This window comes from Mirounga leonina, unplaced genomic scaffold (genome assembly GCF_011800145.1).
Source record: "Mirounga leonina isolate KUSES-001 unplaced genomic scaffold, KU_Mleo_1.0 Mir_201, whole genome shotgun sequence".
Lineage (NCBI taxonomy): Eukaryota > Metazoa > Chordata > Mammalia > Carnivora > Phocidae > Mirounga > Mirounga leonina.
In genome coordinates this window covers 21125939-21139611 of record NW_023270504.1, presented here as the reverse complement: position 1 = coordinate 21139611, position 13673 = coordinate 21125939, and the positions used below count along the sequence as shown (strand labels likewise).

Genomic DNA, 13673 nt, shown 5'->3' with positions numbered 1-13673 from the left:
GGTCTCATCTGCTAATAGGGTTCAGTTTTCATTCATCTACTGTAAAACCAAACAACCCTTATTTGCAGCTGAGGGAGAGGAAAGAGAAGAAATAAAAAAGCATTACATTTTATTTCCATATAAGTGACTTGAAAAGCTGTAAATGGTTATTTTATTTGAGAATTAATAGCAACCCTTGGTTTAACTAAAACGTTGGTATTGAGAAGAATAATTTATAGAATAATAAAATTGTAGAATTCTACATTATATAATTATATAATAATTAATAGAAATCACAGCTGGGGGGGCCGAGGGGTGGGTGATGAAAAATGCAAAATTGCAGAATGACCAGATTCATACCCACTAATATTTTACCTTATCCAAATTTTAATGCTTGATTTTCAGGACTATTCCTTTATAATTCATAAAAGATTTATCTTCAGACTCTCTCTGTATTCGGTGTTGGAACAATGGAGAATAATCAGAGCTTTCCGTTGCGAAGGTAACAATGGTAGCCCTTACTCCATGCGGACTGGGTGCCAGGCACTGTCCTAAGCACTTTCCCATTTGCTAGCTAATGTAATCCTCATCAAGGCCATGGAGAAGGTTCTGTTGAGACGAAGAAAGTGAGAGCAGAGGAGGCTAGCTTGCTGGTTAAGTGGTGGAGCTCCCCTGTTTGCTTCAGCACTTGGCTGTATTGCTTTGGGTTGCTCACCACAGGTGCCTGGCCCCGAGGACATTATGTTCCAGACGGGGCTGGCCAGGGCTGCAGAAGGTGTTTTAGACAGAAGCCAAAGGAAGCTTAGTACATGCCTCCTCTTCCTTCCACATGCCACCTCCATTCAAAACCAACAGTAACTCTCTCAAGGGACTATTAGGTGAGGTGAGGCTCCGAGAACTCAAATAAATTACTCAAGATCACACACATGGACGGTGACAGCCAGAATCCAATCCATGTTAGATTCCGAAGCCAGTGGCATACCTCCCTTCTTCTCTTAATATTACCTTTCGCTCTGTTTTGCCTCAGCAGTTGGAGGGGGGGCGGGTTGGGCAGGAAAGAAAACCGGGGATGAATAGGTACCTCTACTCAAAATTACCTTGTATAGCGTGGGGTGACTCCTAAGTCTGTCTCCCAGGCAGAAACCTGGCTAAATGGCAAATAAAGCCCAGGGAGGAAGGCACCCTTTCCCCTTTTATGCCTGGAAGAAATAACACTCTTCTGCATTGGCACCAGAGAGCTGTGCCAACCAACTCTGGGTTTTTTTCTTCCCCTCGCTCCTCCGCACCCCCCGCCATCAAAAAGATATGAATGCTGAGATCATCCCAGAGAAATCTAGAATAAATACCATGAGAAAATGGTCCCTCTGGAAGGCATCTTGTTCTCCTGCTGTTTGTAATTGTGAAAAGCTCAGCAACTGGGCAGCTGGATGGGTATAAATATAGCCCAGAGCACTGACGCCCGCTGAATCCTGCTTTCTTAGAAGCACAATGGGAACCCACGGAAATCAGGGAAGGAGCAGTAAAGCCCAGTCAATCAATCAGCCTCCCTCCCACCCTCCTTCCCTCCCTCTCCATCCTAGACCTCAGTGTGGGTGTGAGGATAGAAGCAGCTTTAAGAGTTCACTTAAAATAGCTCTTGGAACTGGACACTGGCTAAGCTCAAAGTCAGGGAAGATGCTACCTGTAAATCCGGCCCCTGTCTGACCTGTAAGCCCAGGACTGTTTTGACCCTTCTGGTGGGGGAATCTCGGGAGCACATTCATTCTCAGCCCAGCTGCTTGGGCACAAGCAACTTTTTCTAGCATGAGCTCCAGGCGTTTGGTGCCTCACTGCTGCATTCTAACCAGACTCAGCTGCCTAAAGCCTGGGGATTAAAAATAGCCTCCCAGTGCTAGCTATGGAATTGAAGGAGAGATACTCGGAGAGCAGAGAGGTCAGCTCTACTCCGGGCACCTGATTCTCATACCTGTGGGTTTCATTGCCTCTAAGTGTTTAATCCCTTTAGGTCATTTTAATTTTGTGCTCTACCATCACCCATTTTGCGTGGCTATATAAGATAAAACAGTCCTCCTAGATTTGCGGACATCAGTATCATTAGGAGTCTGGATTTTGGCAGGAGAAAACCATTATTTTGCTTGGTGGTTCCCAGAAACAAATTGCGTCTAGTTATCTTTCCATGCAGACATCAATGGTATTTGCTATTGATGCATACATTTATTGTTTTTTTTTTTTTTCCTTTCCCATTTGGCAGTAAATGCTTCAAAGAAAAGGATCATGTCTTCTACTTTCATTGTAACCATCCACAAAGCTTAATAAATGGTCTTACACAACTTACCGTGTTTTGTGACTACTGAACTGACCCAAACAACTTTTCTTTAATGTGCACAGTGCTCTTCTAGAAGAGAGCAGAAATACTGTATCATCTGCATAACATTCCAGTGTTTAAGGTTCCTTGTTTGCCAGTGGTCTGAGTAGTCAGTGTGTATGTGTGTTTTTAATTGTTTTGTTGGATATGAGCTGCATCTATGCTTTTTTTTTTTAATTTCTAAGATTGCTTCCTCCGAGTTGAACCTCAGAGTATAATATTTGTAAAAATAAGGCAGGAGCAGTTAAAGCAGAATATATTTAAAATGTAAATTTAAACATGGATGAATTGGAGAATACCCAAAGTCAAAGAGTAGGAGCTCCGTCCGCTCACTGGTGGCCCAAGCACCCCAACACAGGACCTTCCTCCCAAAACATCCTGCTTCCAATTGTCTGTCCTTGGAACTGGGGCCGTGTTAGCAAAGGAACCCCAGCTGTTCTGGCCTTGGTAGTGACTCCAAGGAAATCAGGCCACCACATGGAGACTTCATAGAGCCAAAGTGAACATCTTGAGTTAGAATCAGGAACCTTTGCAGGTTATACAGAGCATTAATGATCGCTAGCCTGAAAACCATTCACTTAGCATAGCGCCTGGCACCTAGTCCGGGCTCACTAAATGTGAGCTAACAGACAAAGAGGCTTCCACCCTTATCTATTAGCTCAACTTCAAAAAGCCTAGAAAAATAACGTGGTGAATTTGATCTGCATGGCCCACAGCAAGTGCATTCCCTCAACTGATGATGATCAAATGGCCTCAGCCACATTCTTCAGATTTTTCCCTTTGCCTCGGAATAAAGACTCCATTTCACACAGATAAAGTGCAGACACCTCAGCCTCCAGTCCAGGTACTGTCTGTCCTGTAAAGAAGGAAAGTCCATTGTGTATGAAACTCATGTGAAAAAGATGAGTTAGGATACATTCGAGACGAGAGGACAGATTGAGTTCTAGACTATTACATACCAGAAAGGAAAAGAGAAAAGCACATTGCACTCGATCATCTTCTGGTCCTTGGCTAAGATTCGCATTCACCTGTTAGGTGCCATATTCATCTTTGCCCCATTGGGCACCAGCCCGGTGACATTTATCATTGCCTTTAGCCCTCCCAACACCCACAGGCTGGGTGGTGGTATCCACAGTCTACAGGTGAGGAAACTGAGACTCTGGAGTGAAGGGACTTGTCCAGGGGCATCAAGCAAGTAAATAGCAGAGGAAGGATTCGAGCCCAGACCTTCTCATTCCCAGCCCAGTGACGTAGGAATAAAACAGTGAAGACAGCTGTCCAACCCTCCCAGAGTGTTTTCGGGCATTAAAAGCACTGACCGTCTCAGAGGTGGCACTAATTCTTCTCCATCACCTATCACAGAAACCAGCGCTCTCCTGTATTTTGTCCATGCTTCAAGGCTCTGAGGCTGTGCCCTGATGGGTCTCCTCTCTACAAACTTTCTTTTTCTCTTTCTTTCTTTTTTTTTTTTTTTTTAAGATTTTATTTATTCATGACAGACAGAGAGAGAGAGAGAGAGGCAGAGGGAGAAGCAGGCTCCCAAGGAGCAGGGAGCCCGATGCGGGACTCAATCCCAGGACCCTGGGATCATGACCTGAGCCGAAGGCAGATGCTTAACCATCTGAGCCACCCAGGCGCCCTCTCTTTCTTTTGTTTTAAGAAATCAAATAGCGCTGAGGGATAATTTCTTGCAATATCTCTTTATCTCTCAAGAAGAGAGGAATTTAGATGTCCTTTCTTTGGTGAAAGATGCTTTCTCTCCTGTAAGAACCTAGAAATAGTGTGTGGGTCCTCTGCTGTGATGTTCCTAACAAGTCCAAGTCATGCCATAAATAAAGCTCTATTTTGGAGAGGCCATTCATTCTTGCAGGCACAGGTATTTTTATTCATACGATGTGCTTAGCACTAGCCCAGCCACTGGGAACGGAGAAATGAGAGGATCTTCGCTTTAAGAAATGCACAGTTCCCAAACCTCAGCTGTGCCCACAGAGTGGGGGCAATTAGGGACATTTCAGCAGCAGATAATGGAATGAAGGCCTGGACCACCAGTTTTTGGTGAGTGTGGTAGGGAGGCAAGGTGCTGGTAGTTGGGGGTGGGAGGTGTCGCACATGAACTCTGGAAATGGGAGCTTAAGGAGCAGAGAGCAGAAACCCAGCCACAGAAAGTGGAATTCAGTCATAAGACTTGTGTTATGGAGAAGGACTGGAAGATAGAGCTGGGTGGGAAACCCTGATAAGGGACCCTATAACAGCAAAGACTTTCTTCCGGGTGACCGAGCAAGGCCCACTAAAGCCAGCAGTCGTGGTGACTCATTACTGATTCCCTGAACAACTCGTCCCAAGCTTCCTCTTGATAAAGGAGAGGATTGGGCCTGGAGTCTGGGTGGAGCTGGACTTACAGAAAGGGGCTTAAGCAAATCCAGCTGGAAAGGTTATAGGGTCATAAGGGCAGCCAGCCAAGTACTCACTGCTGCTAAAACCCATGTAAAATCAGTAGGACTAATGTTATGATGCTCATACAGATCTCTCATATAGGAGAGAGTGGACATTCCAAGTTGGCATAATTTACAAGAAAGAATTTCAGCTCTGTGGGTCTTAAAGACTACATTATGAGGTTGCTAGAATGTTTTGTGTGATCTGTTTATTTAGAAACAGTCCCATCATTTTTACCACACAAAGGTTTCAGAAGATTTGCTTTTTAACAAATACCTATCAACTATCTACTGTGATTCCAAAGACAAATAAGATAGTAAAATAGTTCTTGCCCTCAAGGAACTTGTCCTCTCTTGGGGAAGACCGAAAACTAACCAGCATGTTAGAATATAGGGTGATTGGGGTTACACTTCATGTTATTGGCCCACAGAGGAGAAGCATTTGACTTAGGAAAGGAGAAAGCGTTTAAGCTGGGTCGTGAGGGACTCTCTTTCTCAAATAAATAAAATCTTTAAAAAGGGAGGGCACCTGGTTTGCTCAGTTGGTTAACCATCTGCCTTCAGCTCAGGTCATGATCTCAGGGTCTGCTGATAGAGCCCCACGTCGGGCTCCCTGCTCAGCAGAGGGTCTGATTCTCCCTCTCCCTCTGCCCCTAACCCTGCTTATGCTGTCTCTCTGTCTCTCTCACAAATAAATAAATAAAATCTTTAAAAAAAAATAGCTGGGTCGCCAAGGAAAGTAAAAGTAAAGAAGAGTCTGAAGAAGGCAAAGAGCTATGAAGATGCATGGTTGGTTCTAGAAACAACCAGCAGCTGGTGGCTGGAGTGAAGGGGAGTTGATAGGAAACAAAACTGGAAAGATAGGTCTCCATGGCTAAGCTGAAGAATTCGATTTCACCCCCAAATCTGTGGGCAGCCATTGAAGGGTTTTAGGCAGGGAAAGGATGTATTCCTCTTTGTGGTTAGAAAGAATACTTTGGGAACTGTGTGAAGGGTAGATTATAAGATAGGAGTCAGAGGGGCGCCTGGGTGGCTCAGTTGGTTGGGCGACTGCCTTCGGCTCAGGTCATGATCCTGGAGTCCCGGGATCGAGTCCCGCATCGGGCTCCCTGCTCGGCAGGGAGTCTGCTTCTCCCTCTGACCCTCCCCCCTCTCATGTGTTCTCTCTCATTCTCTCTCTCTCTCAAATAAATAAATAAAATCTTTAAAAAAAAAAAAAAAGATAGGAGTCAGAAAGGCCAGTAGGAAGGAAAATGCCTGAGTACTCGCATTTTTCTCCTGTCACCTACTGTAGCCTCCAAAAGTACAGACTCCACCCCAGAGAAGCCACACAAATGTGGAATATCGGCCTGCGAGCCACTCAGGAAAGGGTATGCTGGTGTCAGACATTGAAAGGCCTGTGCAGTGAGGAAATAAGTTACAGTAGGGCACATGCCTAAGGAAACTGCAGGAAAATTTAGAATCTAGATCACACTGTGGCCATGATGCCGATAAGAACCAAAATTTCACGGAGTAAAACTGACAGAATGTTTTGAAGTTGCCCCCCCCCCCCAAAAAGCCCGCATAGCTTCACTTCTGAGTTGCACTTAAAATCAAAATGTTACATAGCTGTATGTGTGAGTGGTATTTACATTCTCACACATTTCGGATCTCTCAAGTCCACTCTGGTAGCGTGTGTTTTCCTTTGTGATGGGAGTCAGTTCAGTCACACTTTTTCTTCTCCTGACAAAAACTGCATTTTTTTTTTTTTCCCCCTGAGGTAGCTTTCCCTCCAACCGTTTCTTGTTGTTCTTACCCAAGACCCAGTATCTGCCAAAACAAATGTATGTGAGTGATAAACGCTGGGAGGAATGTCTGTTGGACCACAGGAAATTTCCTGTCCAGGAAGAGATCTTGGGAACTTCCTGTGGAGCAGTGCATTGTGGGACTTCTGGCTGCAGGCCCTTGACCACAGCTGCAGTTAACCAAAGGCGCGGGGGGAGGGGAGAGGAAGACGAGGAGACAGCTACCCACAGGCATTTTTATCCATGGAGCCTAGGAGAGAACGGGCTGCTACAGGTTAAAATTTTCCAAGTGAACCGAACGTCTGATGCACAACAAGGGCACTGGCGCCCAGTCTCCTTTCTGGCCACCCATCCTTCACGGCAGCCCAGGTGCTTCCCTAGGATTCCTAAAAACAAGCACCGTCGCCCTATCTATGTGTGTCCTCCTGTGCCCCCATCCCGGGTAAGCTTGCGTGAAGTGTCCACCTCCTCTTGAGCCGCACCGACTGCCTGCAATGCCCTGATTCGCCTCAGGACCGACCACTCGTGGCTACTGGTGTCCAGGCCTTGGAGCTGGTGATTCTTTTCCATCCCCGCTGACGTAAGGAAGAGAGAGGAAGAGAAACCTTGGCTCTTTGGCTTACCTCTGTTTGACTCAGAAAACATTAAAGAAACATTACTAAATTATCACAAAAGACTGGGTTAATAAATCCAGTTCATAAGCACAATCAAAACCAGCAGGAGAGCCCTGCATTCTTGTTCTTCAGTGCCGTTCGGGAATGAAGTCCTGATTAATGCCCCCTAGCCAGACTTCTCCCTGGCTGCGTGGCAGAGCCGGATCCCAGTCCGCAGGGGAGTTTCTGGGGCACGGTGGTAGGCAGATGAGATGTCAGGACTCAGACCTTCAAGGCAGTTTCTAGCTGTGTAATCCCTGGCTGCAGAGAGGGCAAGTTGTTTTATCTCTCTGCATTTCAGCTTCTTTGTCTAACCTGGGGAGTAAAAAAAAAGTCCCCTCTCTCGTGATTGGTGTGAAGATTAAATCAGATAACATATAGAAAAGTGCCTGACCCAAAGCAGACACGGAGAGTTTTACATACATTTTCCTTTGAGTCTATCATCATTACAAACTGGAAATTACTTAGGTGTGGCTCTGGCTAGAGTCAGAGAGGAAAGGCTTTGAGGGGCCTTTCACCCTCCACTTCTGTGATTTGTATTTAAGGAAGTTTTTTCTAGAGCTTTTACTTTGCATCCAAGTGCACGTTACTTCCTTCCAGCCTCTGCTCACCGCTTTACAGAGTCCTCTCTGAAGAGCAGGGCTTATGTTTGAGTTTCAGAATCAGTCACAGCTTGTGCCTGATTAGGGATTAGTCCTTGGGGATCTCCAGCAGGGGTGACCCACGCCATTCTCTGGGTCATGAGGACGTCACCCTCTCTGCACTGCCTGTGTCGCTGTCCATCCCTCTCGCTCTGCCCTAACACGCGCAGCCCCCATCATACGCAGGACTGATTGCTAAACATGCATTTGTTACTGTGTCATACTTATTTGTGTGTCTGCGTCACCCACTAGAAGGTGACTCCTTGAGGATAGTGGCCTTGTCTGCCGCATGGTATCCGCTTAACAGAGGCTTGGGAAATTGAATCCACTTGATTTTAGGGGAAGAGTCCCGGGAAGCCTTTTAACGTGGGACTTAAAAGACATTCATGATACTGTGTTGTAAAATACCATATACCAGCCAGCTTGAATGTTCTGTTATTAAAAATAGGTGTCTGTGTGCACTACCGACTGTATGTATGTGGTGTGGTCCCCTGTCACTTGGCCTACATGCTCCATGGTCACTTTTTTTTTTTTTTTTAAAGATTTTATTTATTTGACAGAGAGAGACACAGCGAGAGAGGGAACACAAGCAGGGGGAGTGGGAGAGGGAGAAGCAGGCTTCCCGCGGAGCAGGGAGCCCGATGCGGGGCTCGATCCCAGGACCCTGGGATCATGACCTGAGCCGAAGGCAGACGCTTAACCGTCTGAGCCACCCAGGCGCCCCCGTGGTCACATTTTTTAGTTTCCATTTTCACGGCTCCCATTCCTTCAGAAATGGTGGGGGGTTTTCTTGTTTATTTTTTGGTTTGCCTCTTTTCTATTCTGGAAGCTTGAAATACAGGCCTGTTTTCGCAATAGGCCTGGAATCAAAAGGCATTGGTATTGACCTTTGATAGCATGAGCCCCCAGAATCATCTTGAAAATGGGGCTCAGATTTTAAAATGTTTTTCAAGAGTAGGTGATCCTGTGCTTACCAGAAAGAATTAAAAAGCAAGAGTATTTTGTGGCAGACATTGTCCAAGTGTATAGTCTACCCTCCGAAGCAGTACAATTACATCATGGTTTTATAGATAAAAGCAAAAATGTGGGTGAAATTAAAGTGAGCTGTACTCATTGTAAAGTTGTCCTGACTCATCCCATTCGATTTTGTTTTACGTTATTCTGAGGAGACTTCCCACATTAGAATGGCAAATATGTGAGCAGAGAAACATAAGTTAACTAGAAGAGAACAAAATAGACCTCTTAACTGACCTTTCTTTTTAAAGCTCTGACCTTGGTCTTTCGAAGAAAAAGGCAAAAAAAAATGTTTTTTTTAAGATACCTGATTTAGTTCAAGAGGCAACTCTATGGTTATGGCTTAATTAAGCCAGTTTCCTACATTTTGAAGATGTTTCTAGGGTTGGAAAAATAAAAGCTTGTTTAATGAATCTTGATATAGCCAAAAAATTCAGGTAATCAGAATGCTCCATTTCCACAGCTGGTGCTCTCTTTAATTCAGATTGTGTTGACAAAGACTGGGAAATTGAATGGTCCTCCCAGGGAGAGACCTCACTGTTCTGTAGATAATCTACTACCAACCAGGCATTTGCTAGAGTGAAAATATTGCTATGGTTAAACTAGTTAGTACTACCTTCTATTTGTATGAAATCTCACAGTTTACCAGTGTTCATGCCTATGTTAATCTGTCTTGTTTAATCATCGCAGTGCCGCATGTTGTACAGAGGGGGAAGTCAGTTCAGAGAGGCTAGGGGTGGAGGCCGACCAGCAGAACCTGAACTCACATTAGGTCTTCTCTCTCCAAGTTCAGTCTGGCCTGGGGTGAAGCTGCTTGCCAAGAGGTGAACCCCAACATGTGCCAGTTAGTAAGCAGTTTTCTGACAAATCCAAGGCCAAGGGAAGTGAAATAACTTCTTTGTTCCCCTCCATCTCTTCTCATGCTGTCCACCCCTCAACCCCCTGCTGCCTTCCACCCCTATTCACACCCACCCTTTCTGCCCACACCACCTCAGCCGCCTGTGCAGTTTCTGTGGGGAGCTAAGGAACTCTTTGTTTGTGCAGTCAGGGCTTCCTCACAGGAAATTTCCTGTGATGGAAACTCTGGGGAAACTTCCTGTTGGTTAGGACACTGCAGGGGGCTGATAACATGAACCACTTAAACCTCCAAACCTCAGCTGCTGAGAAGGATGGGATGGTCCTTCCCTACTTTCTCAGAGTCTAGGAGGGTAAGAAACTCCCAAGTGTCCAGAAGCCTCAAGAGTCTCGCTTGGGCAGCATTTTCCAGAAGGTAAAAGCTACATCTGTGACCAGCAAGTTCTTCTAGAAGATCAGCCCTCATGGTTCAGTGGACTGCTTAGGTTTCTAATGAGACTGGTACCTGCAGGGACATTCTGTCTGGAACCATAAAGAGGAGTCTGGAAGGTGTCTCAAGGTTCTGGATTTGATTCTTTCTATATCACTTTAAAACATAGTTGTGTTACTCTTCAGTGTTACATGTTTATGAGTACTACAAACGTCTGTTTTCAGCTATCACTTAGGGACTGAGAATTTTAATTAATCCTTGTCACTGGCAGACACAGTTGCCTATGTTACGTAATGTGGTTTGCTTAACACCAAGGGTAAATCGTCTGGAGTGTATATACCACAGGATGACCAATCTTGAGCCATGGCACAAAATTATCCAGTAAGCTTTATGTTCATTTGACCTACTCTGGACCTCTAGTGGATTGTTTTGTTGTTTGCTAGCATTGAAGCAAAGGTGATTATTCTTCAATCATCTCTTGGGGTTAACTTAGCTTTGAGTATCTCCAATGTTGGGAATTCTGTAGGTTCCCTTTGCATCTCTCATAGCCCAAACTCAAGTTTGGTCTTCTAATTAGCCTGACTTCTCCCTGGTGACCGGTAGACCCATTATTACTCATCCTGGCCTTGTACAATGAAAATAACTGACCCCTCTCTTCTTTTTGTTTTCGTATCAGTGGACATTTACTTGAAAGATGCCTCTTAATCATTGGATTTGCCCCAACTCAAGTCCATGTCTTCTCCAAGTTTCCTAATAGGTGTTGTTTTCCTGGTTTAGCTGCTAATGTGGCCTTCATCTCTAAAGTACACTAGATTCAGTGGAAGTTTCTCCCAGTCTCACCTTCCCAAACTTCTGCCACAAGCTGGTGTTCTTTCTTGCTTTCTTTGTAGGAAATGATCATTCCAGTCTCAGAGGAAACCAGTGAACTGAGCGTACTTTCAGGTGGGGTATTATGGTTCTCTTCTTGGTCCACATTGCAAATTAGGGAAGCATGAAAGAAATTACAGTTAGCCAGAAAGAAGTTTGTTGGCTGATAAGAAGCCTGCCTCCTAGACTCCTAGAAGACACAGACCGTTGTTCATCTTCGTATCCACAGTATTTTGTAATTTTTTGGCATGTAGTCTCAATACATGTTTGTTGAATGAATGACTCCTACAAGTCAAAAGGGAGCAGGTTTTTAAATTTATTTTGTTTCTAGAATGTGTAAAAGTTGCAAATTTTTGCAGTTAGTTGTAAGGATAAGCCATCCTCATGAATTGGGTATTGATCTTCAAAATGATGAATTACCAATAATGAATGATGCTGCCTGTAATATATGTACAAAAGCTAAGGAAGATATCTTTGTAAAAATGCCTTGGAAGAAGCTTTAAATATGGAAATGCAAACTAGTGATTCAGTTTGGGACACTCAGAAGAAGAATAGGGGCTCTTTAGGTGTTTTGCAATATGACTTACTTTTGATGTTATATTTGATGTTATATTACAGAACGGGACTAACTGGAATGTGTTATGAACAGAGAGAGACTGTCGTTATAAACACTAATTAGCACCATTTTTAATCCGTTCTTCCTTTAGAATAGATCACAGTGATGTTGTAATACCTACAGACTGAACCAAGATGATATTACCAGTAGTAGCAGGAGAACATCATGATCCTCATCAAAATTGTATTAAATTACTGCAGGACTCTCTGCTAGGTTTCCTTATCTTTTTTGGAAGTCTGGTTAGTGTACTAGAAGGACCAGGGGCTTTGGAATCTTATAACTAGTATCTAGTTCTACTTTTGCTATTCTATTCATTCTTCCAGCAGATAATTCATTGCATGACTACTATATGTACTGTGAGGTGCTAAGTATCTGTCATTGACCAAGGTGGATATGCCCCACCTTCATGTTGCTTACGACGTACTAGGGGAGATTGAGGCTTACCAGGAATTAACAGCAGCATTCAGTCCATTTCCCACACAACAAGGACAGTAGTCTGCCGTGAAACAGAAATCATTGTGTCATTTCACTGCTGTAAAACCTTCAGTGGCTTCCAGTCACATTTAGAAATATTCTGAGTTCTCAGTATGAACCACCAGGTCCTGTATGATCCAGACTCTGGAAACCTCTCTAACCTCATTCTGTATTACCTTTTGTTCTGTTCATTCCTCTTTAGCCACACCGGTCATCTTGCTATTCTTAGAACTCTCTAACTTCGCTTCTGCCTCAGTCCTCTGCACTTGCTATCTTTCTGCCTATTAAGACTGCGCCGCACCGCCCCCCCCCCCCCCGCGCCCAGATATTCCCATAGCACAGTTTCTCACCTTATGCTGGTCTCTGCTCAAATATCACCTCCCTAGAGAAGCTTCCCTGATAGCTCTTTCCAAAATGGCACCCGCCCTCATTCCCCTTCCCCTTTACCTTGCACTGTTTTCCTTCATAGCACTTCTCACCACTCGACTTGTGATTTTTAAAAAATTGAACGGCCGCTCTTAGGTGTTTATTCAAAAAGGCAGTTGGCAGTCCTGTGTGCACAGGTGGGGCTTTGATGCCTGATGAGTCTGACTGTGGTGGTCCAGCTAGGTAATTTGGCTATCTCATGGGAGACTCCAAAAGTCTTTTGGGAAAGTGAGTTTGCCCCAGAAGAAATTCTGTGTTCTCCTGCTTATAAGGAGCCAAGCTGGGAAGGGACTTGAGCTTTTATCATTCATTACGCAGATTTCCACCGAATTCCCCTGTGTTCTCCTACTCCTTGATCTCTGCGGGGCCTGGTGCTCTCTAACTCAACCTGATTCAGGCAAGCCAGTGTTCTGTCATCTACCAGGAGTTACAGCCGCTGAGCTGGGTCATGCCACAGATCCTTTCATTGGTAGCCTCTCCTGCTCTCCTCCTGCCTTCCGAGGAGCTTGGAGCCTCTTGTTTCCGAGGTTTTTTGAGATTCTGTCAGGAAAACCGGCTTGTTTGTTTTTGGGTGTCTTCCCCTGCAGGCAGGTAGGGTTCAGCTGTCCGATTCTACCAAATCAGATATGAACTGCCCATCTGCTTCCCATCCTCGAACATTTCATGTACCTCTCTCAGCTGCCATTGTTTCTTCTCCCATTCTCCCTCCTTATGGGTTTGTACCTTTTTCATTCCTCTGCTGCGGTTTGGTGGCACCTGGGACAGGAGCTGGGTTAGACACAGACATGACTCATTTATATAGTTACACTCGAGGATGAGTGCATTGATGCAGCTCTGCAGGCTGTTTTGAAAGCATAAAGCACAGGAACTTGGTCTAGGCTATGGTATACATTTAAGAGGAGACTTAAAAGCTTAGTAGGAGTTAATTGGGGAAAGAAGAGGTAGGATTGTCTCTGGGATGGGGAAAACAGGTGAAAGCCCTGAGACTAGAGGATTTGGTCTTCAAAGAATGGAAAGGTCAGCCAACTGACATTTGGTGGATTTGCTGTGGAAAACCAGAGTGGCACATTACAGAACTGCAAGGGCTAAAGATGGCGAGGTAGAGGGAGGCACCATCATGTTAGGGATTGGGGCCTT

At 44.8% G+C, this 13673-nt stretch overlaps 1 protein-coding gene across 2 annotated transcripts in view; it reads left to right on the top strand.

Moving 5' to 3' along the window:
- ETV6 (ETS variant transcription factor 6) overlaps positions 1–13673 on the top strand; it is a 146477-nt gene that overhangs the window by 42922 nt on the left and 89882 nt on the right. The window contains exon 1 of one of the 2 annotated variants that reach the window (XM_035028208.1): positions 8587–11095. The exons of the other annotated variant lie outside the window; for it this stretch is intronic. Coding sequence (XP_034884099.1) covers positions 11047–11095 — 49 coding nt within the window. The 5' untranslated portion in view covers positions 8587–11046. Of the gene's footprint in view, positions 1–8586; positions 11096–13673 lie in introns of those variants that run through there. 2 annotated transcript variants of the gene reach the window in all.